This window comes from Trachurus trachurus, assembly GCF_905171665.1.
Source record: "Trachurus trachurus genome assembly, chromosome: 11".
Lineage (NCBI taxonomy): Eukaryota > Metazoa > Chordata > Actinopteri > Carangiformes > Carangidae > Trachurus > Trachurus trachurus.
The window spans coordinates 13,001,003-13,025,434 of NC_139904.1; the positions used below are offsets into that span (position 1 = coordinate 13,001,003).

The 24,432-nt window shown below is 41.8% G+C and overlaps 1 protein-coding gene across 1 annotated transcript; it reads left to right on the plus strand.

The window, feature by feature from the left end:
• Positions 1-12,100: 12,100 nt before the first annotated feature.
• Positions 12,101-21,630, plus strand: prdm1b (PR domain containing 1b, with ZNF domain; the record flags this gene model as incomplete). The annotated part of the gene is made up of 6 exons (XM_083981951.1): positions 12,101-12,271; positions 15,919-16,038; positions 17,430-17,670; positions 19,371-20,293; positions 20,419-20,547; positions 21,055-21,630. 6 exons carry the CDS (start codon positions 12,101-12,103, stop codon positions 21,628-21,630), a joined length of 2,160 nt encoding a protein of 719 aa, XP_083838077.1.
• Positions 21,631-24,432: the final 2,802 nt, after the last annotated feature.

Genomic DNA, 24,432 nt, shown 5'->3' on the forward strand with positions numbered 1-24,432 from the left:
GCTGTGAAAACGACTGGGGATGAAAGGAGGGAGGAGAGGAGGGGAAAGATGAAGGACAGGGAGTTAGAAAGAGGGCTAATTTCAAACTAATTTAGCTAAGGTGATTAAGTGAGACTGGCTTGATGAGAAAATAAGCTGTTAGAAGGCCTCTGACCTTGTTTCAGTGTATTTACCTCTGACTAGTGGTCGTATGTGTGCGTAATGATTTCAAAGATACAAACAAAGGGGATATATTTTCTATTATAAAATCTATTTCTAAGTGAGAAAATATAAACAGTTTTGTGACTTGTACCTCATTAACAACAAAGATAGCTTCCCTATAGTCTTCAAAACAAGATGAATCATTGTCACCATGTGATATTGCAGTTTAAAAGCTGACAATAAAATATATATTTAGTGTTGTCACACCTAATTCATGATTACATCATTATGCGGCTCAATTTCTTTATTTATCTCTGATAGGCTACTCTTGGTTTATCTGTTTGTATCATCTGTTTTATTTAAAATATCTAACAAACTGCATAATTCATACTATCTTGATTGCAGAAACATTTGATGCTAAATAGCCATTTTTGCCCAGTGATGAATCACAGCTTTGCCGATTACCTAACAACTGTATGGCAACAAGTGCTTTAATTGGCAGTAAAGCCTGCAGAGGGATCCCTAATCTTTGGGGCCGTTGGGGATGAAAGTGGACCAGGCCAAGCCAAAGGCAGATGGGCTGTTACAGCAGATATGCGGGGCCCCAGACAGCCTGAGCCATCTCTGAGCCGTGCAGCGGCCCGACTTTGCTGGCTAGGCCTCTGTACGGAGGCTGGCTTCGGCCAGGCCTGCATGGCGTGCTGTGCAGATGGATACCTAATTGGCTGGAGGGACCCAGGTAGTTTGCCAATCTGTGAAGACAGAAAGATTAGATTAGCCATGTCAGATTACAGCAGAGCCGAGTCAGACAGCGTCATCTGACTGCCATGAAAAGCTCCAGACTCACCCACTGAGAGGGAGAGAGAGAGAGGGGAGAGGAAAGGAGGAGGGAGGGGCGGAGATGTTGATGTTGTAACACGGAAAACAGAGGGAGCGATGGAAATAATAATAATGAAAATAACATTAAAGATTGTGGAAATAAAAATGAAAAACCTCCCTGGGGGTGAGAAGAAAACATATCATGGGTAAAAGAAATTCACTAAGCCTATACGCTATTCCATAATATTTAAACATAAACACATAAACAAATACACACACAAGTGAACAACATTATTCATCCCCATAACCTCAGCCCTCAACAGATGGTGCAGAGCGCGGCCAATGAAACAGATAATCTGTTATTGTTCTGAATATTTTGATTATTGTCCCGGGTTGTCATTTCAAAATCATACACAAATCACATAACCTTAGCTTGATCCTGGGCTTACTGCTGCTCTGAAGCTAATATCGTTGGCTCAGGGCCCAAAGCCGTATTGTAATATAACTGAGAGTGCTAAGCTTCTCATTTTAGAAATTGTAGAGATTTATTTTCTGCAGAGAGGCTTGGGGGGGAGAAGAAGGTGTTTACAATTTCTGGCTTCTGCTGCTGCTATTTAGTTGATTTTAATCCACAGATGCACAAATTTATGATTTTTTTTTTTTTAATTATTGTTAGTTTTCAGCTGTCAAACATATCCATCTTTACAAATAGCATGGTACTGCATCGTTTTTTTTCTATTTCATTTATGAATAATACTTTGACAATTTCTCTCTTTTTTCTCATTACCTCTTTCACAGACAAAACAACTCTTATCATATGTCTTCTAAAACCGACGTACCCCACCCTCTTTTTATATCAATTAAACCCATAAGTAGTGTAGCCCAACTTTAAATTAGAGATAATCGATGAAGACCATGGTGGTAGTTGCAGCCTGATGCCAAGTATTGATCTGTGGCTAATGTTTTTGTTCTGCAGTACGCATGACGCCCCGGGGACAATAAAAGACCAGTGAGATTAAGACAATTAGGGGGTTGATTGTTATCCAAAAGACGAGAAGAAGAAGAAGATTAAATGAGGAGATTTAGGTCAAAGTGGTGATGTCCAGCGCAAGGGAGGAGGAGGAGGGGCAGATAAAAAGGAGGAGGGCAAAGAAAAGGTGGGAGGAGGAGAAGGAGGAGGAGGAGGAAGAGGAAGGATTGGGGTCAGGGAAACTGATCGCTGTAGTGTGAGAGGGTGCTCCGGCCTGGGGAAGAGAGTGATAGAAGGAGGGAGGGGGGGAGGGAGGGAGAGAGAGAGGGCCTGATTCCTGGCATGACTACATTGGATTAACCCGAAACAGCAAGGTGGGGTGTCACCTAGTGTACTTCACCTGATTTCCACATTAGGCACGCCTGTCTAGGGATTTTCCTTATCTGTCTAGACTTCTGAATCAGCACTGGCTATTGTGATGTTTTTCTTTTCTGTCTTCCCTCTCTCTGTCTCACTCTCATCCCGTTGCTCCCCCACCACCACCACCACCCTCACGCTCCCCCACCGCATCCCCATCCCTCCCCCCTTCTCTGGCCATGCAGCCTAATTAGCAGACATTTTTATTGATCCGCTGGATTTGGTGCTGAAATCCCCTTCTCTGTCTACCAGACAGATCTTGGACTAAAGTCCCTCTCTTTAGCTGGTGGTCTGAAAGATTGGGGAGGGGGCGACGGCACCTGTTGACCACAAGCCAAAAGCGTGCAGACTTTGCTGCGCCCCTGCTTATTCCTATTCTCCCCATAACACCATCTTTAAGACTTAAGGACCTCATGTGATCTGGGCCTGCTAGATATTAATTGCCTGTGTTGAGGGGGAATAATTAGGGTTTTAGGCCGGTGGACTCTCATTAGTTCAGGAAGAGGGGGATTGAGATAAACACCCCCTGATAATTGAGTGGTAGGAAAAGATTATGGAAGTATTATTAACTATAAATTAGCCCTCACACAGTAGCTAATAAACTAACATCTGCTGGTGCTTGTTGCTCCTGTAGGCTGTCGTTTCTGTTCAGAATAAAACAATTTTATAACACATAGGTACTTTACTTTTCACTATACCACGAGTCAGAGAGAAGCATTTTCATTCCACTGCATTTATTTGATAAGTGTTAGTAACTTTTCAGAATAAAGTTTTATGTTAAGAAAAGCAGATAGTGTATTGGTGAAGAATAAACTACTGTAGTCGTTCACCATTTTTTAGACGTCTAGATTTTTACAAAAAAAAACAGTGCCACGTTTAAAATGTTTGAGTTGTTTCCATTAAAAAGACACTTCACCTCTAAACCCCTCAGATGGGTTTCCATGATGTTCAAGGCCATAAAAGTAAATTTATCTGATGATACTTACCATCTGCATTGTGCTTGTATGGACTTTTTGTAGTAATGTTTTAACTTTTAATTATTGCTGCAAGCTTTAGGTTTCATTCTGAAACTGTACAAACTGTTCAAAGGAACATTGTGCCATGCGGATAACATCAAATGGTTCATCAGATCAGTTTTGTTTCAAGAAGACCAGGTTTTGCCGTCAAAGTCCCGCAGGTTGAACAGGTTGTGGAACTTTCATTTCTCAGTCTGATGATGAATCAGATAACAGGATTTCATTACATGTTACTGTAATGTGACCCGTGTTGTTGCACACCTGCATGTTCAGCACTGCACATCAAGTGATGAAATATCCTGCATAATTGCACTTATGTAATCCAAATAAGTGTATGTGTGATATAAAATTCTGTACACAGTCATTTAAAGCACAATGTATAATTTATGCTTCAAATGAAATAGTTAACAGTGAGAAATAACCATAAACAGTATGCAAATATCCCCAGCTGCACTGCACCATCCATGTGTTGCGATGCACTGAGTGTGAACATTCACATGTCTAAACTGCGAGAATCACAGCATCAGTTCAGAGATAGATCTCACATATACCCTCAGATTAAGCCAACTTTAACCACAAATATGTCTATGAATTTCTAGAAAGATGAGCGCTAAAAAGTTTTTCATGTTTGTGTGTGTGTGTGTGTGTGTGTGTGTGATAGAGAAAGAAGAAGAAGAGGAGTTGCTGGTAACAGTCATATCAGTGTAAATTCTCAGAAAAAATAAGACGCAAATTTTGTGGTAGTGAAGCTGACTTGACGGTCACAAGCACAATGTGTTCTTATTAGCATCGGAATGAGGAAAGTGTTTTTTCTCACTGTGTCATTACCGTGAAAAGAGACAATAAAACAGTAAAAGAGTTCTTGTGCAGCCACTTGAGGAACAAATACTTATATGTTCTTTTTTAGAGACAAAGAAGTCAGCTAATGGATACTGTAACGTTAATAGAAACCATTATGGAAAATGTCATGCATGCTTGCCTCTCAGGTGTAAAAAAACTCTGCATGAGTTCTCATAAGGTTCAAAGTCAATGCATACGTGGTAAACAGAGTGATGATGATGATGCAGATAAGGTTGTTTGCTTGTTGGCTTCTGGCTTGGCCATCTTCCGCCTTCCTCTTCTGTGATGGCATGCGACCCAAAGGTGTGAAAATGACAGGAGGTTATTTTGGTCCGTCACAGTCGGTGTCTGAGAAACTCTGGCTTCTGCTACAGATGCTGGTGCGAAAGTGTGAGCTCTCACTTAGTGTTAACCTTGTAAGATATTCAGACATTCATGTGCCAGAAAAGGTGTCAGATTTGTTTAGAGAATGGCCATACCAAGGCACCATATTTAAACCCGTATTGATTACTGTTTCTACAAAGGCAGACAGAGTGTCATGCAGTTGCAGTAAATGTATTACTGTTTTGAATTTTCAGTTTCCATTGCAGCTTTGAATCATTAATGAACTGCTTTGCAAAAAAATAAAACACAGAAAGACACAGACAGCAAACAATGCATGTACTGTATACATGCAGGGCCAGCAACTCATTTTGCAGCACAGTGTGTGCAAGAGGATGATGTAATGGTTATCTAATAATAGTCATGCTTCACCTTCAGGATAGATTTTACTTGTAGCTTTTCCATTCTGATGAATTCTGTGATAAATTATGTATAGATTTAACATAAGATAAATTCTTTGAGTCATTTCAAGGCCACAGATATGTTTTTGCATTTTGTTAAGTGCTGTTCACACCAGTGTCCTTGCCTTTATTTACCCTGGCAGAGAAAATGAAATTGCAGATTATATTAATGCACTGTAGGAGTTTTCTCATGAATCCGGGTGTTTATCGGGGTTCTGTTAATGTATAACCTTTTCTGAAATTAAGTTTGAACCCCTCTCTTGTTTTAATCTTCCTCTAAGTTTTGATCTGTATCAGGAAAGAGTGAATGTCACCGGCAGGCTGAGATTACTGCCCCTCCTTAGAATTGTAATCTTTTCATTTGAGGTTCTGCCATGTTTCCAAGGAATTGGACGAAGCTCTGTGGAACAAATACGCCTGACAAAAACATAGTGCTAAATAAATAAATAATAAAGGACAATGGCAGAGAGGGGGTGGTGAAATCCAGTGAAAGAGGGGGAAAAAAAATCACCAACATATTGCATCGATCTTGAAACAGATGGAGAAAAAGAGGATTGAAGTTATTTTCATTTGACCTCATATGCTTAAAAACACTTAGCAACACATCTTAGGTCACCGGAGTTGTCTAATTTCATGGATTGACAAAGATTAAACATAAAGATTAATATTACGCTTTTGTGTTTCAAATCACACCTGGATTATATATGTTGATTCCGTTGACCTATAGGGACCATATAAGATTTCATTTAACTCCCATATGTAAATGGTTGTTGAAATGATTTTGATGATTGCTTCCTTAAGCTTAGAAACAGTTCTTATCTTGTCAGTCAGTCTTCCTCAAAACACACACAAGGCCTCTTCCAGTGAATTTTTCACTATTATAGGGAACTCAGCTGGTCAAACTAGTTCACACTTATTTGTGCATAGACGGATGTTTGCCTAGCCATGCATGCTGTATAATCATGTGTGTATAACTGTGAGGAGATGCATTTCATCTACAGTAGCTGTTGATCAAACACACATGATCATCCGGTGGCACAATTATGTCAAAGAAAAGTGATGACGAATGATTTGTAAAAACAAAACCAACAACAGAGACAAACTCTGACATTTGGATTTCCCACACACTCTCTGACAACAAAGGGGCTTCCAACCCCTGCAGATCTCCAGCCATTTGGAGTAAGCCTCACCAAACAAAGATGCTTCCTGGAAAACAATTGCCAATGCATGTCAGTGATAAAATGCAATAATGTAATCTTACATATTTAAGGTTCAGCTACCAGGGATAATCCTCCTGGTTAAAGAGATCTGATGTAAAGTTAAGCCGGCCCCAGCTGAGTAAACAACAAGCCCCCCAAAAAGTGACGTTTCTCTGAATACTTCCCATAGGCTGTATAGATGGCAAGCGCAGTACCACGATGCATTATCAGACAAATAATCCTCTTTTTCCCCCTGAAGATCTGCTGCTCAGCTGTTTACTGTTTATCACAGCAGAACTGGAAAAACACCAAGGGAGGGGGATTGCTCATAGAGTCATAAGAACAGGGACAACCAGGAATTTAGAAAGACAGATCGAGAGATGTAAACACTGACATCACTCATTCCTAAGGTATCATAAATATCAGGGTGTGGGATGTTTCTGTTTGGAAAAGGACATTGCCCTCAGTTTCTGGTGTGTGATCAGGCAGCTGTAAACATTGTGAGCTGCCACATTTTTCCATGACAGGATAACTTCTAGTTTCATTTTCAGTGAAAGAAAAATACTAAACCCTGCATCTGACCATTTTCCGATCAGTTTTTATTGTGGCACCTTTTTGATACCTTTGTTTTCTTATGGCGGATTGGAATAAATTATAATTTCCTGGTAGTGGACCACGAACAAAGGTCTTTTGACTAAGAAGTCACCCAAGAGACTTTGTTATGATGGATGTTGCTCTCGTAAAATATTGAGGGGGGAAGCATGATACTGCCAACTAAAAGTCCCCTGGCCTGTTTTTTGTGTTGAGTGTAAAAGGAGACGTCTTGTGTGATCTGTGAATCACCTGACGTAAAATCAAAAGTAAATAGGATGACTAATGATCAACAATGACATTTCATTTTTCTATAGGCCCTTAACATGACACGTCATAATTTTATCTGCAGCTATAGTAGCCTACGTACAATACATGATTTTTGCTGCATTTCCTTTTTTTTATGTATACATAGCAATGCTAGTGTTGAAATACTGTATCTCAATAATATAATATCTTATAATATCTGTTTTGTGTGAAACATCAACTGTTGAATTCGGTAGGCTGCATGCAGTAGCCTATACTCGTTCACCTTTGGACCAGTTGTCATACCTTTGTGATATACAAGCCAAACTAATGACCCTCCTGTCAGCTGTACTGTGTTTATTGCTAACATTTTATACTAAAAATCAGGATGTAGGGCAGGCCTAAGCTTTGCCACCGTTCATATTAGCATACCAATTTTAGCATTTACCTCGCGGCGTTGTTCTGTCGTTGTATGGCCTCATGGAGTCACTAGCATAGCTGTACCCTCTTGATTAGCATATTGATATTAGCGTCTTCTTCACAGCAACACATCCTCACAGTGCTACTAACAAACACTCTTATAGCGTACTGATGTTAGCATGTAATTCACGGCACCATTGTGTCTAAGTCCACGACCTCACAGTACCCATGAAGCAGTTTGTCAATAATGGCAGCTGTATCTTTATTTGACATTAGTCATGCATTAACTGTCAGGTGACCAAGAATAAAATTTGAACAACCCTACGAGCAAATAGAAGTCCCCTGAATGACTCTCCTGATGACTCACAGAACTAAATCCACCGTGAAACTGAACTTGCCTTTCTAACACTCTCCCAGCAACACATCTGATTTATAGACATGAAACGGGTCAGGTGACAGTCACCGTAAACATTCCCATCACGTTGCACAAGTTCGAAATGCCATAAGATTCCCGACAGTAGCCTACATAGGCTATTGCTCACACTGACAAAGGAAGGCATGCTGGCTCCTTTCTTCCATTGCTGAAGGCACCCTGCTGCGTAGGTTGCACTTAAAGGCCACACCTTCTACTGGCACAAATTACCTCACAAACAGCCTGTTCAAGAGAGGACCAAGGTGATTCATGTTGTAATTCCCTAAAAATAACCAAAATCCCCCAGGGTGTTCTTACTTTGGATAGGATATGGAATTAAAAAGGACTCAGTTTCAGGCAGTGCAGTAAGTCACAGCATTATTTTCTATGCGAGAAATTAGGTCTGAACAATGTAGGCTATAGGGTTACTCATTTTGTAAGGCTATGCCTGGCTGCTTTGTCAGTGGTTAAAGTAAGATTAAAAACACAGTAAAAATATATGTTTTTTTTAATGTTTTTTTTAGCATCAATTCCTCTGTAAGAACTCTCAGTGGTTCGATTTAAGGGTGGGCGGTGCTGTGGTAAGTTCATTTAGTAGCCACCAGTGTGGGTGTGAGTGTGAAAGTCCTTACAAGAAATATGTCATATTCAAGTAATTTCACAGAATAGCAACATTTGTGCAAGCTAGTAGGCCTACTGTCTGTAGACCACTCCTTTGTCTCTTTAATATCTGTGTGAGACACATCCATAATTGAACCAAGTATTTCTATGTGTAACACAGGGGTAAGAATTACTTAATTTTCATTTGTATCCAATTAGATTATATTCTTTATATTATATTCCATTAGAAAAATAATATTAAATTGCATTATATAATTGTCTTAAATAGTGTTCAAAATTACATCAAACAGGCAAAAGCACAACACAAGTTAGTTACCCAATTATTGCTCTTTGGTTGGGGCGCATATTGTGGTGGTGGGTACAGCTTGTGGTGATGCAAGTTAGTGGAATCAGTGGTTATTGATGGGTAAACAATAGGATTATTTACTTTATACTCCTAATTGCCCTATTTGTTTTCTTGAGGCTTAAGGGAACAGATGCACCACATCCTAAATGCCCCTGTAACTTCTTTGTTTTACTTTGCTTCTGATTCACTACTTTCCCATGGTAGCTATGTTTATTAGAGAGTTCAGGTTCACTTTATGCTAATCAACTGTGTGGGATGAGCATCACTATGGAAATGACTGATGTGTGAACTAGGGTTAGAGTAGAGTAGAGAGTCTTTTTTTAGCTGTAGTTGCAACAAAGGATGTTGTACGTCTCACTTCTAAAATCAACATTTGGTCGAGCAGGTGGCAGCTTTCTCTGCACTGTTACTGACACTAGAGCAGTGCAGAATTAAATGGTGCATGGCAACAGGTGTTCATTTAGACCAGACTATTACAAAACACCCAGGTACCATCATTATCACGTCTTGGGTCACATCAAATCACTTTGTCTGATTTTCTCCGTCTCAGACAGCTTCAATATAGCTGACCCCATGTCTTTCCTCCACTTATCCTTGTCGTCTTGTCTGGTGCCCTGCTGCCCTCCCTCCTTGTGCAAAGGCTCAGTTGCCCCGCGAGTGAGGTTTCCCTCCCTGAAAAGAGTTATGTCTGGAGCATCTAATGTCCCGGATGTGATGTGTGTCCAGGGGTGAGATGAGTCGGCTAGCCTGCTATCCTGGAGTGCCGAGTCTTGAGCCTCTGAGTCCTGAGCCTGAGTCCAGACTGTCTGCAAATTAGAGAAATTAGCCCATGGCGGGCGCAGGCCAGTGAAAGAGCCCAAATCCCCAACTTCCCCTCCCTCTCCCTTCCTCCACACACACACACACACACATACACATACACACTCTTTCTACCACCACCAATAACCCCCACGCCACACTGGGCAGTAAAGCTCCACTCTTGGAATAGCAGTCTTACCATATGGCAACCAATTTACTATTTCACCAGCCATGTCAAGGAAGAAAAGGCTGGGGATGGGTGGGGGTGGGGGTGGGGGTGGGGGGCTAACACAGACACAAATATAGTTGTATTTGTATACTTCAATGTATGCTGATCTTTAACTACAATGTGAACCCTGCTATGGTTCATCATTGTTAACATACTCCAAATTCTTCTTTTTGTGGCTCCTGTGTTATAAATAAAAGCATGACAAACATAACAATTTAAGAAAAGTCAAGCACACTTTTAAGAACAAGGAATTTAGGAACTGAGTCCTGTGGTACCCTTGTCATTCAGCCTGCAGCAATAATGTAACATTTGGAAAATCTGTGTAAAGATGAATGCTGCAAGTTACAGTAATCAAAACAAGGAGCAGAAATTAGTCATTTTCTTCACAGACATGTCTGTCACCACTGACAAAATAACCACATGATACAATCCAGTCAATTGTGAAATATAAGACATCACATGTCATGAACTTTTATTTATTTTTAATGTGAGGGAAAAAAAATTTCATGTAAAAAAAATCTGACTCATTACATAGGTTTGTTTATACGACTTACAAATGAAAACCTATATTTCTCAGGTGTTTTTTTCTGTTGGTCACATTCAGTCACATTCTCTTTTTTTGCCCTCCATATGTTTTTTTTTTCGCTCTCTCTTGTTGTGTCTATTTTTATGTGAACCAGGTGAGGTGACCCAGAGCTCCATTTTGCTCTGCTGTGTGTGTGTGTGTGTGCACGTGCGTGCGTGTATGTCTGAAAGTAAAGGGGACGCTCACCAGACAGGTGTCTAAGTCGCTCTCCTGCGTGCTGGGATGACCTGTCCTACATCGGTATCTCTGAATGATCACCCATTGGCACAAAGCGTTATGTATGTGTATCTGTGTATTTGAAATAAAGGTAATATATACATACTTATATATATCATTTATACACCGTATGTGTTATAGATGTGTGTTAAAGATTTTCTTTTTAATAAAAAAATTTTTTTTAAGTGTTTGTGTGTATTAGAATGGTTCAAGGGTTTGTTGGTGTGTTTGTGTGTGAGCGGGGTCTTAGGGGTCTTAGTTAAAGACGTTCTACAGTGAGATGTAGGTCAAGGAGATACAGTGGCAGCAGATTGCTCATTAAGTGCCAAACCAAGCAAAAGTCTATGAGTGTGTTTTTCAGTGGCAACAGGCCAGCCATCTGCTCCTCCTTTATTCATTCATTAACATGTCTTCTTTGTGTGTGCCCGGACGTGTGTATGTATATGTGTAAGCATTCATCACAACAGCACACGCTGGCCAAGTGCACAACGTCACTGATGTTGTTGTCCAAAACCAACAGTTGTGTGTCAGATGGCTCAGTCACATGACCACAGCAGCCTGTGATTGGCCAGGGCGTTAAGCTAAAAAAGCTTGGCGCAATCCAGCCTCATGAGTTCTTGGTGACGGTGACAGAGTGGCCACAGCAAGAGCGGATACCCAAAGGATCTAACTGAGAGGAATCCCTGAAGAAACCTTGGACATAGAAAAGCAAAAATAAAGGAAAAGGAGGACAACTTAAGGATGACATAACGAAAGACATGAGGATCCTACAGCTGAATGAATGTGAGAAAGTAAGTCCTCTATTATTTCTTCTTTGCTTGCAAGAACAACTTTGGATCATTTAAAAGACGATGTGAAATGATATAGAATGAGAAGAAAAAGGACTGACTGACCTTGTGGCCTTTGAAGAAATGCCTGGTTAAACTGAGTAGCCAATGGGGATGGTTGCCAAGAACGGTGTCATTGAACTTTGGTTCTTCATGTGTCTTATTGAATAATGAATGACTGCCAGGAGGTCTTAATTAAGAAACTGAAAGCGAATCTTGGAAACAGCCTTGAGAATTTTTGAACCACACACAGGGACATACGTTGTTGTGGATACACTTGTATTGAACATCAGGTCAAATTGTATTGCCAGTTTCAAGTGGATAAAGATTTCATGTTAGGCTGCCACTTGAAAAAAGGGCAAATCTTTCCGACTGTTTACTTCCTCCTGAAATATGTTTAGAATAGCTCAACGCTATCTGATAATAACAGGCTATGATTATTGATGTTCCTTTCTCTCTTTTGCTTTTTCAGATCTTGAGCTTCAGTCAACATACCTAAGACAAGGGACTTATCCCAACTAAACCAAAGTGCTCGCATACCAAAGCAAAGAAAACCAAACAGAGCGAAACCAAAACTTAAAGGTCTTAAAGTCCATTGCCTACAGTCAACTCTACATTGTCAAGATGAAGCTGGATAGCACACCAGGAGACATGAGCGGGTGGAGGGAGATGGACTTCGCCCTCAACTGCACCTACATCGTGCCGGACCAAGTGTCGGACCCCAGCTTCAGCCTGCCCAAAGCCATGACCTCCATCCCACGCAACCTCACCTTTGAATACGGCACAGACAACGAGGTAAGAGCGACTCACTTGCTTCAGATTGTTTTGAATGTCTCACTATTAAATTGACTAACAACAACACATCATAAACACAACACATCATCTAAGCCAGTTTTCTGAGATTAGAGCTTTATGCTTCAAAATAATCACTCTCGGTTACATAACGTTCTGTTGGGCCATCTGCATTGGGTTACTCTGAACAAAAGATCTGCTGACTAATGAGTTCTTCACAAATGCAGTAGATCGCACAGGGCGTGTGTGTGTGTGTGTGTGTAATGTGGGACAGTGGACATGAGGTCACTGGCAGCTTGAGGTCAGGTCTTTTTATGTCCTCTGGCCACCTTAACTTCTATTATGTCACTCACGTGTTTTAGACATTGTACAGCTTCTTCATATCTGTTTGTACATGCATGGCATGTAATAAGGCATGGAGGTGTTATGTTATTCAGGACATAAACACACACACACACACACACACACACATGCACGCAGAGTAAGATATCAGGGATCAGCTTGGCTTCCATGGTAGTGTAATTATATCAAGACTTTCCCCTGGTGTTTATTTTTTTTGTCTTCCTTCTTTACAACCGTGCCTGTGAACTTTACCTGCCGTGCCCTCGCAGGAAGAGCATACGCAATATCATCCTGCTACTTTTCTATCAGTCAGCTGATCCCGCAGTGCAAGGAAATTATGGATCTGCCCAGACATGTCTCCAACTGCACACTACTGCAACCAAGTTTTGAGAAGTCATTTGTGGTGTAGTTCAAGACAGAATGATTGCCTTAAAAGGAAGAGAGAAAGCGATCTCACACTCACTTCTTTTGTAGCTCATCATTTTAACACTGATGCTTGTGGTTGCCATTGCTGTCCCCTTCCTCTTTCTGCCCTGACCTAGGCAACACTTTCTGCGTTCTTTGTTCCTCTTCTTCTGCTCTCAGTCGCCTCTCTTCCTCCTGCATCTGCAGCATTAAATGCTGCAGGATAAGAAAAGTATGCAAACCCTGGTGATAAAATCTCGCTCAGGACTAATTTCAAATCCCTATAGTCCTTTCTCGCCAGCTAACACATCTTACAAATACTTCACACACTCACACTTAAGGCAGCCAAACTTGATTTTGCAGTTTGCTTGTACTCACATGCAGCAGTGTTTACTTGACCAATAAAGTTGATATTTATAATGCAACTGCATCTCATATCTCCAACAACAAGCTTCTTCTGCTTCTTTGCGGTCAGTGTACGTTCTGTTTGTGAGATGGAAAGATATCGCATAAAAACAAAAAGAAACATGGAAACATAGAAACAAGCACACGCTCACATGTTTGCCAGTAATCGGCTTTGATCAAGCTCCTGTCCATTGAGTGGTTTCCCTTCCTAAAGATGGTGTCATGTGAATCTCTCTCCTTGACTCACTGTCGCCAAAGCTGGGAAATTCATTTCCCTTGGCCTTGACGAACATGAAACACAGCTGCTCCTCAGTGTGGCTTTTGTGGGATGTGTGTGACACAGCTCACACAATTGTCAGGAAGGAAGGGATTTTTCCCCCCCAGGTGTGTGTATGGCAGATACGGTCAGACCAAAAGTGGATAAATACAATGGAAAATGGAGTCAGCTCACTGGGCTTCATACGTATCATCATGCGGATCAACATATTGCTCCGTACATGTCCAGCACCTGTTTGGATAAGACTCCCAATTTGCCATTTCTATCCCGAAGCGTGCCGGGTGAAGGCGAACGAAGGGTGGAGGGGGCACGTGGCAGATGGGGCGTCAGCAACGGGTGCTAGTGAGGGGACGGGTGGGGAGGGAGGGAGGCAGAAGCTGGGGGGGGAAAGAGGGTGTGTGTGTGTGTTTGAGTGTTGAAGGGGTGGCGGTGGGGGAGGGATTTAGGTTAAAACCAGATGATTAACTTTCATCAGGGACAGGCAGCCAGCCAGGCAAGCAGCCAGGCATCAGGCTTCAACCTGGCGGGCACACGAGCTATTTCTAGAGGATCCAGAAAAGACAAGGGAGCATAGAGGAACAGGGAGGGAAGAAAAGGGACGGAGGGGGGTGGTGACGTGACAGGGAGAGAAAAGGAGGGCGTTCGGGAGTGTGATAGCGTGGGTTGCACACTTAAGAACACCCACCCTCCTTTTCTTCCGTTCCTCAACACCCTTCCCTCCCTCCCTCCCAACCTGGCTGGACTGAGCGGTTAAGTAGCAGCAGCAGCCACAGCGATTCGTTAGTCACGCAACGCCAGCGAAGCACAATGTCCCTGTCACACTGGTTCATCACATCCAGGAATCACCTCGCCGCGGCGTGGACGGCTGCTCCTCACACACACACACACACACACACACATCCATGCCGCCCTCAGTGACCTGTTGTTCCTTTAATTAACTGCTTATACAACATTTTCAGAAAACTGGCTCCACCCTTTATATTGTAATAGATAATGCCAAAGTGCTCAAGGTGTTTGTCACCTTGTTTTTGTCTCTTAAGGTTTGAGTGCCGTAGAAAATCCTTTTAAAGGGTTAGTTTAGCTTGAAATTAAATTCCTCACTGGCAGGAAGAGAGAGTGTGTGTTTATGTTTGGGGGGCAAAGGGCGAGGAGTAAGGGTGGGCTGGGGGTGGGGGGTTATTCAAGGATTGAACACAAAGCTTCTCGAGAAAGCGAGGCCGCGTGTGCGCCGCAGATGCTGCTGCCCGATGGTGTGTGCGTGCGCTTGGGTTTTTTTTTTTTTTTTAAAGGAGTGTTGACCATAAGCCTGCTCACTCTGTCAAGTGTGAATGATAAAGTTGCCGAAAAAGAGGATATTAACTTATCTTCTTATCTTTACCAATACTGTCTTCCCAGCTCTTGCAAAAAGAAACTTACCCCACAGTGTTGAACATGTTGTATGAATAACAGCATGTGGCATACCATACACATTACCACATACATTACTGTATGTCCCCAGGCAAAATATTCACACGGGAGAAAAAAAAGTCCCCAGCACGTTTCAGTTTTGCAATACAAACTATATGTAGTGTATATGTTTGGACAGGATTTGAAGCACCTCTTCCATGGAATCCAGTTGTAGCCTACTCATTTCCACTTCCATGGGCAAATCCGGTTCTAAAAAAAAAAGAGAAACAAAGACCTTCCTAATGAGCAAGCGCATTCTAAATTATGTTAGTCACTTAAATCAAACATCTAGCGTTTTCCTCTATTTATTTTACAAGAGCATAGCACAAGACACAAGACAAACAACAGGTGACATCGCTTCCTCTCTCCCACTCACTGTGTCTGTGTGTGGGGGGATGGGGGGTGGGGAGGGTTATGCGGCCAACAGGTCAGTGGAGTAAGTCAGAGAAAGTGTAATTCTCTTCATTCGTTTAACTCATTAGTGTAGAAAGTGGGTCACCTTGTGGGTTTAAATGTGACTCTAGAGTCTGTCTGGGTCAACATAACAAAGCTGCCATGACTCCACGAATGAGGCCGGCAAACACAGGCTTTACAACTATTTTAAATGTGTAGATCTAAAAATGGTGGGGCCGGTGTGTGGATAATTGCTTAAGCAGCACTTCACTTGAAAGCAACTGTGTGTTCTTTTACATTTAAAGAGTTAATAATACAATAAAAGAACAAGTCAATGTGGAATAGAAACCTAACAATATTGCGTATTTGTCCTGTTTTCCAGGTGACAGGTGTGTTCAGCAAAGAGTACATCCCACAGGGGACTCGGTTTGGCCCCCTGCAAGGAGACATCTACACCAAAGACAACGTACCAAAACAGGCCAACAGAAAATACTTCTGGAGGGTAAGAGAAACAATTATACAAATGTACAGATCTACATAAATACACAATACATGCACATGCACTTTCTATAAATTAAAATCTAGGCATCTAAATCAGGGGAAGTTTAAAAGCTAGATGTGAGAAAATGACTCTGAGGATAGTAAAAAGAAAAGAAAAGAGGAGATTGCGAACCTTTGTTTACCATGAAGAAAAAGAGACATTAGTTGCTGAGATACAGAAGTTTCACACGCAGCCTGCGTCTGTACGTCAATAAGGAAACAAAAATGAACTGGTGCACAGGGCTTTTTGGTCAAAATTTTAGAGGAAGTTAGCATAGGCTGGTGGCACGTAACCGTGGATTCACTCTCACACAGTCATCAGAGCTTTACCGGCACTCAGCACTCCACTTATGTCACATACACAAAGGAAGGGGCTATTGTTCAATAAACACACACATACTCTCAAACAATCCTTGTTTTTCCGCCCCCTTATTGTCCGCCGAGTTTCTTTTCTCTCTCACATCCACACTTTGCTTGTGTCATTCAGGATTTTTTTATTTTCTGCTGAGTCAATTCCCAAAAGGACTTTTTGCTGTCAGCCCACGTATTTTCCTTCCGGCTTTATTTCCTGTAAACCTGTGCAAATGGGTGTTCCTACAGTAGTGAAAGTCTGACGTTTACTTGGAGTCATTATCTTATCAACCGCATTACAGGTGAACTCAGAGCGGACGTGCTGCCAGAGGCATGCCTGCATGTGCGTGCACTTGGCTGTCTGCCAGCACCTGTGCTGACACTCTGCCAACAGTCACATTTCCCTTTCATTTTGTTTGATTCCACAAGCCAAGGCATACATTTTGGCTTATTAGTTATCATCACTAAGCGTGTGTCTTAACCATGAAATGAAATATTAGGCAATAATAACAATAGCAGCGACTTCAGAGGAAGAGAAAATGAGAGGAAAAGAGAGAGAGGGAGAGTGAGAGACGAAGTGGGCCACGCCTCCCTGCCTCAAAAGGAGTGGTGAACACACACAAACACACACAAGACTTAAACTCTCAGGGCGCAAAGAGCACAGCTGTAGGGCACAGACTACAGGAGCAGAGCAGTGTAACTGAAGAGAATAGAGAATATTTAAGTGTACATGGCAGAGGTGAATATTTTTGACTCTTTTCTTTTTATTTATTTATTTTTTTCTGTTTTATTCTAATTGATTTGTGTAGATTTTAATCAGAATTTGATTCTTTCAAATTGGAGTGGTAATAACATTAAATGCAGTGGATGGTCAAATTATATAATGTGTAGATGGATACAATTTACACACAAATCAGCTGCTTCAGCTGCTACAAAAAAAGTGAGTCTACATTTGTCTTATCTAACCTTTTTTTTTAATTTTTTTTTTTTTTTTTTTTACAGATTTATAGCGGTGGCCAGCTTCAAAACTTCCTTGATGGCTATGACGTCCACAGGAGCAACTGGATGCGTTATGTCAACCCAGCTCGCTCGCTGTCCGAACAGAACCTGGTGGCGTGCCAGAACGGCCGAGACATCTACTTCTACACCATCCGGCCGGTGGAGCCCAAACAGGAGCTGCTGGTCTGGTACAGCCGGGAGTTCGCCCAGAGGCTCTGCAGCCAACAGGATGACATCAAACAGAGTGAGTGCAGCTTTCCCTATTTGTGATTGGAGATGTTATGTTGTATTGTTGGTATCTTTCCAGGGCAGTGGAGTGGACACAGCTCTTGTTTCGTTATTTGTAATGTGATGGTTGTTGAATGGAGAGTAGCCTAGAGAGCCATGGCCTGTTCAGTACAGATTTACTTTCCCACAACCAACCAAAACAAGAATCATGTGTGATCGTGACTCCCCCCCTGTGATGTTGCATTACTCTTGCTAAATAATGAGTTGGCGGGAAGGAGTGAAAGACAGCTGATTGAGAGTTGTTTTGATGTGGAGGCAGAACAATGACACACACAAAAATAGAAATAAGTAATTGTCAGTGCTTACTTACTAGAACTGATAAAATGACAGATTCACATCTGTGCTGTGACTAAACACAGGTCTGCGTCACACAAGGTGGAAGATAGTATCAACCAAATTCTTTCATTTCAAGAGTGTATAAAAGCACATTATGTCGTGAAGAAGACATGATGTTATCTTTTGCTAACAGTAAACATAGTGGGTCTGATGCTCTTTCTTCCTGTCTGGCTCACCAGAGAGAGACAAATATTTATGTAAGATAATGTGGAATGCACACACCACAAATAGACCAAACAAATCTCAGTATCACATGAGATGGGGTAAATAACGTGAGGGTTTTAACGAGAGCCGAGGACTAATGGGTGGTCAAAGTACTGTATCTTTGTGAGTCACTTGCGTTTGTTCAGTTACAAGTCATACCCTCATCATCCCAAATGATTGTCTGTTGCCACTAAGTCTGATGATTCATACTAACTGGATACACCAGATGCACTGCACCGTCATTCATCTGGGTGACTAATGCTAAGGCGGTATCATTACATTGTTTTATCAACGTAAAGGATCATGCAGACATTCACGTCCTTTTATGTCAAAGTCCAAGTATGCTCATTGTTTGTCCTCAGGCTTGATTTTCTGATATATTTTGAATGCAATCTAGGTGTTGGTTATTGAGGCTTAGTGGCAGCGCTTGAACACACAAACCCAGAGGATGTTTTGAGTCACTTTGTGCTTTCAAATGCATCAATCCAACCAGGATGTGACTTTGACAAAGAATATCAAAATGAATGGCAAGGGAAAAGAGTTGGCACCTATACGGGTTACGGTTAGGGGTTAGACTATGGCTTTATATGTAGCTCAGTTGTCACGCAGCACTTTAGTGACAGACGGTCGAGCAGAGGCTTTCTCAAACAGAGAAAGAGGAGGAAAAAGGGAAGAGATGTTTCACATTTTTTTTGTGGTTAATATACGGTAAGGCTGTAATACTCAGAAAAGTTTCAACCAAACGAAACTCAGAATCTTGCTGTTCAAGTGCTCATACATGACATGACACATGGACGCCCACACACACCACCAGCACATTCTCCCACACCAAAATCACTACTATGATTGACAAATAGAAACCTGCACTGTATGATTTACGTGTCATGTCAAAACTGAAACTACTATCATTTACCATAAGAGGGAGTGCCTTCCTCTGTAGGCGGATGTCTGACTGTCTGTTTAACTTTCTGAACAGATGTCCAAATACATAGCGCACTATAAAGCTTTTCTACAGAAATATAGGAAACCATACTCACCCTCATTTGATGCCATTATGAGGTATACCCTTTAAAATATGTGACAATACTCAATACATTTTTATTTTCTCCCTCGCAGAATACAAGAGTGCTGATGAAGACCACGAGCCAGAATACCCCAAGCACCTACCTCAGCAGACGTGGCTCAAAGACAGAACAAAGGACGACATGAAAGAAGAGAAGGAGGAGGAAGGAGAGGAGAAGATCGACGTGGAGATGCTGGAGAGAGACACTCCGCCGGACACGCCGGACGAGCAGATCATGGACTTCAGCAAAAAGGTGGAGAAGGAGGAGAGGTGTGACCGGGATCCAGAGGGCCGGGGGATCATTCCCTCCCCTCAGCCGCAGCACAGAGAACCCAGCCTGGGCTTGAATCACCAATATTTGGCCGATCACCACCCGGCACTCCCACACAGAAACCTCCCCCTTCATCTCCACGGCCTCTACGGGCACAGGGAAGGGCTGGTGTCATCTTACCCTCTCTACCCACAGTCCAGACCCCTCCAGCCCCCATACCAGCTTCTTCCCCCCTACAACCCACACTATCCTCGCTTCCTCCTCCCCTCGTACTCCCCTCCCTTTCCCGGGATGCTGCCTTCCAGAGGATCCCTCCGATACAACGGCTACCTGGGCACAGACGGACTCCCGTACCCGCCTATCGGCTCACCTAACCTGCTTCCAGTTTCCCTCCCCTTCCCTCCGTCTCCACAAGGAGGTCTGAAAGAACTAACGCCAAATGTATCACCACCGCGAGGCGCCCCGGCCACCCCGGAGCTCTCCCCTCTCCCGAAGCCCATCAGCCAGCATCAGTCTCCCGAGCAGTCTCCCTCTGGCTGCGAGGAGGCCATGAACCTGAGCCTGGCCACCACCAAAAGCAGCACAGCGCCTCGCAACGGCCCAGGCCACAAATCCCTGCCCTACCCCCTTAAGAAGCAGAATGGAAAGATCAAGTACGAATGTAACATCTGCTCAAAGACCTTCGGACAGCTGTCGAATCTCAAGGTAACATTCAGTTTTCATTTTGATTTGCTATTAATGTAGTCTCTTTACTAAATATTCTACTCATCATTTGCCATTCAACACCAATACTCATCAAATTTCTCTGTACTTCATGCACAATTGTATAGGTCCATCTCCGAGTGCACAGTGGTGAGAGACCGTTCCAGTGTAACCTGTGTAAGAAGAGCTTCACTCAGCTGGCCCATCTCCAGAAACATCACCTCGTCCACACAGGGGAGAAACCACATGAATGCCAGGTATGTTGATAATCTTGTTTTTGTTCCTCTTTACAAGCTTCCTCACTTTGAAGTTGATGTAAAATCAAGAGTGCGAAACACACACACGCACACAAAAACAAAAACAAAGTTTATACTGTAACAGTGCACATCAATGAGTCACTGACTCACATACCTTTCTGGTAATTTGCTTTTCAATGAGACGCTACCCATCTTGTTAAGTAAGAACATACGTATTGTATCTTTTGTTTTATGATGTGACTGTATGGGCGTGTGTGTTTTCAGTTGTGTTTGATCGAACTAGTCTCACAAAGAAAGAAAAGTAATCGCTCTTGTTTTATATAAGTGCCACATGGAACAGGAATAACATGGTCAACCCTGATACTACACTATTAATAACATCAGGATGACAACAGGTCATCAGTGCTCAGTTTTTCCATAATGACCTTAAACACAGTCTTTTCTCCTTTAGGTGTTAACCATTTAGTCATTATCAGAAGTCATAACATTTCACTTGGTGTTTTCCAGGTGTGTCACAAACGCTTCAGCAGCACCAGCAACTTGAAAACACACCTTCGACTCCACTCCGGGGAAAAACCATACCAGTGCAAACTGTGCAACACCAAGTTCACCCAATACATTCACCTCAAACTGCACCGCCGCCTCCACAGCAGCCGCGACCGTCCCTACCGCTGCCAGCTCTGCACGCAGGCCTTCTTCCACCGCTTCTCCCTCCGTATCCACCAACGCAGCTGCTGCCTGGCCAACTCCAACGCCCATGTCAACGTGCACATGAAAGAGATGTTGGAGCGGTTCGACGCGAGCCAAGAGGCCGACACGCTCACAGAAACGGCATCCGCGCCGCAGATGGAGGAGGCTGTCGAGCGCTGGTTGGCACGTACCCTGGAGGGCGAGGGGAAGGAGGATCAGAGGGAGGCAACCATACTCCTGAAGGCCCTTACAGCGGCCATTAATGCACCAGCAATGCCCATGGCCCAACCAGCGGTACCTGCATCACATCTCAGCCCTCCATCAGCCTATCAGGAGAGAGCCAGTGTTGTCCATCTCCACAAACGGTCAACAGTGAAGACAGAGGGACAGTGAGAAAATATAAAGATGAACATACAGCATATCATCAACAAAGAAAACAGATGTCGCCAAATAAAACTCCCTGTATTGTCCATGAGAGGCAAAAACAGGGAATATGTACTGTCAAAATCCACTGAGCGCAACACCAAAAGAAGAGCATTCCAAAGACTGGGCGAGGGTATTCAGTGATTGTACTTCCTCCCAAAACTCAGTTTAGAAAGTTAAGCGAGGAAGGCGTTAAGCTGTGAAGTATTTAAAACTCTTTTCACTCAGGTAGAGAAGTGTTTGCTTTTTGTGCTTTAACTTATTATTTTTTTTGTAATTTGAGATCATCTATATTTATTTAGTTTCCTCATAGTTTTGTCTTTGCTGTTAGTGTTTTTTTTCTATGTTGATGTTTCCAAAGAGATTCGATCTCTTAGGAAAACCACAAAAGGACTCAGATACAATGACATGGCATGAACCTGTGGATAAGTCTTCACTTGTTTGATTGTGTATTGTTTGACTTGTTGTGTGACAGTGTGTTTGAGCTTTTGGGTGCATGTGTACAATATGAGTGGAAGTGTATATATGAAAGACACTGATAGCACAAACTACCTTCCTGCTCCTAAACTGTTTTATTTATTGATGATTAAAAGGGAAAAAAATCAGGTATTTTGAAGCTATGTTAATAAGCAATTGCCAAACTTACAATTAAATAACATGTATGTGTAGCAACATTTTTGGATCCTTATTTAACTGGTTTTAATATTAGGAATAAAGTGGTATTCACATAATTTCTTTGTTATCCAGTAAATTGCTCATAAAACCAAATAACACCAAAAGAAAAATACTGTAGATGCAATGTGATCACATTATCGCAACACAATACTTACATAGCTTATCTTCTTTGAAAGACAATTCTGCATCCTAACATGTATTGCTATCTAGCTTTTTGCCAGAATCAGGTGTTTTAGCCATTTCTCACATAAAGTACGAAACTTTGCTGTGAATGTCTGTGAGTCAAGCTTTATCCAAATCTTAATTCAGATGTTTGTACCTCATGTGCAGCGCTGGAGATCAACAAAAAAGCGAAAACAAAACAGGAGCCCTGTTTTCCAGCATTGTTAACATTTCTGTTTTATCACTGAAATGAAATTGCAGATCGGTGTGCTTTTGGTGTTACCTTAAACAAAAAGGCGGGCGGGAACTGTTCTTGAGAATTTTACTACTGAGTCAGTAGCCTGATGTCTTTTTTATCATGTTGTAGTTTCTCTTCCTTTTCTTTGATGTGTTTCGATACGTAGTTTATTTTTCGAAACAGGTTTTAATGAGATGTCCAGAATTTATATGTGAGAGAATATTTTGATGATACTTTTATATTTACATGATGTAGCACATTAAAGAATATTGTTTCTATACATCTGCTGTTTTGTGTTCATTTTTTGTAGATTTTAATGGTGGACAATACAGCAAAAATGCTGTATTTCTGGCAGTTGACCAATGTCATCCTAAAATTATATCATAAGCATGAGTAATTTTGCATGATAACCAGAAGCCTACCGCTCATGGAAATAAGAAAAAAAAACTTTGGCTAGTAAAAATTTAAAAAGGTAGCCTATTTTTTTCTTAATGTGACACACTATGGATATGATTTAGTTTTAAGAACAAAAATGACTTTGTTGGGTTTCGTGAAACAGGACAAGTTTGGTTATCAGACAGGCTACTAGGCTACTAAGCCAATTAGCTATAGCCTATGTTAGCATCAACAGCTCTTTACTTACCAGTCTAGAAGAAACGTTTTAAATTCAGCTTTAAACTTCATCCCTTGTTTCAAGTACATCCATAACTTCTACTGAAGTTAGCATGCTAACCAGCTAACCCTGGTCCATCCTTGTTCGACATCAACTCACTGTTGTAGCAACCAACCTGCTCTGAAAAGGTAACAGTGATCGGAGGGGGGGCTCCAAAGTAAAAAACAACAACAAAACGGGTATAACAATGGTACAGTAAGTAGCCAAGATCTGCCCCAGTTCCTCTCTTACCCATGTCCCATTGTCATTGTTCTATCAAGTTTGTTAGGCTACTTTTTGCAAAAACACAGATGGGTGGAAACATAACTCCTTAACTTCTTTGCAGATGTAACAACTCCTCAGGTTACATTAAGTCCGTATAGGTGTGATCAACTTTCATTACTGTGATCTGACACTTAAAGTATGGCCACTATGTTGTCTTCAGTTGACAGTTTATCAAAGCTCATCCTCTCAGATGAAAAAGAAAGTCAGACCAGCTTTTATTTCCTCCTGGATTGTTTATTATAAGGCTGTTAATTCTCACTTGTGTTACAACTTGTAAAAAAAAACTTTGATTCTTCTTCTTGTCAAGTTTTTCAATATCTAAAAGTCTTTTTTTTTTTAAATTTTTTTTTTTTAACTAAAAGTCATGACAGAGTCATGACATTGTAGACAGGAACACAGGCTTACGCCTTTGCAACATCCTGTCCCCCCCTCTCCACTTGTGCTTGTAATAGCTAATCTCTAGGAAGTTTCAAGCCCTGATTAGTTCATTTTCTTAGAAATCTTTTTCTTAGATTACTATTGTCAAATACCATTGCAGAGTGTAAAAGGAATGAAAGGGGTGTGATTAAGCCAGCGCTAGCTGCAATTAGCCTACATCATGAAACACTGCAGCTGTTTCAGATTCAATTTAATTCATTGGAAGACCATTAAGGCCAGACATTTTATTTAAGGTCAGAGTCTCCCATTTTTGCAGCACTTTTCAAACAAGACAAGACTTCCTCTGCTTTAGAAAGATAACAACTGTGTGGTGTATGCTGGC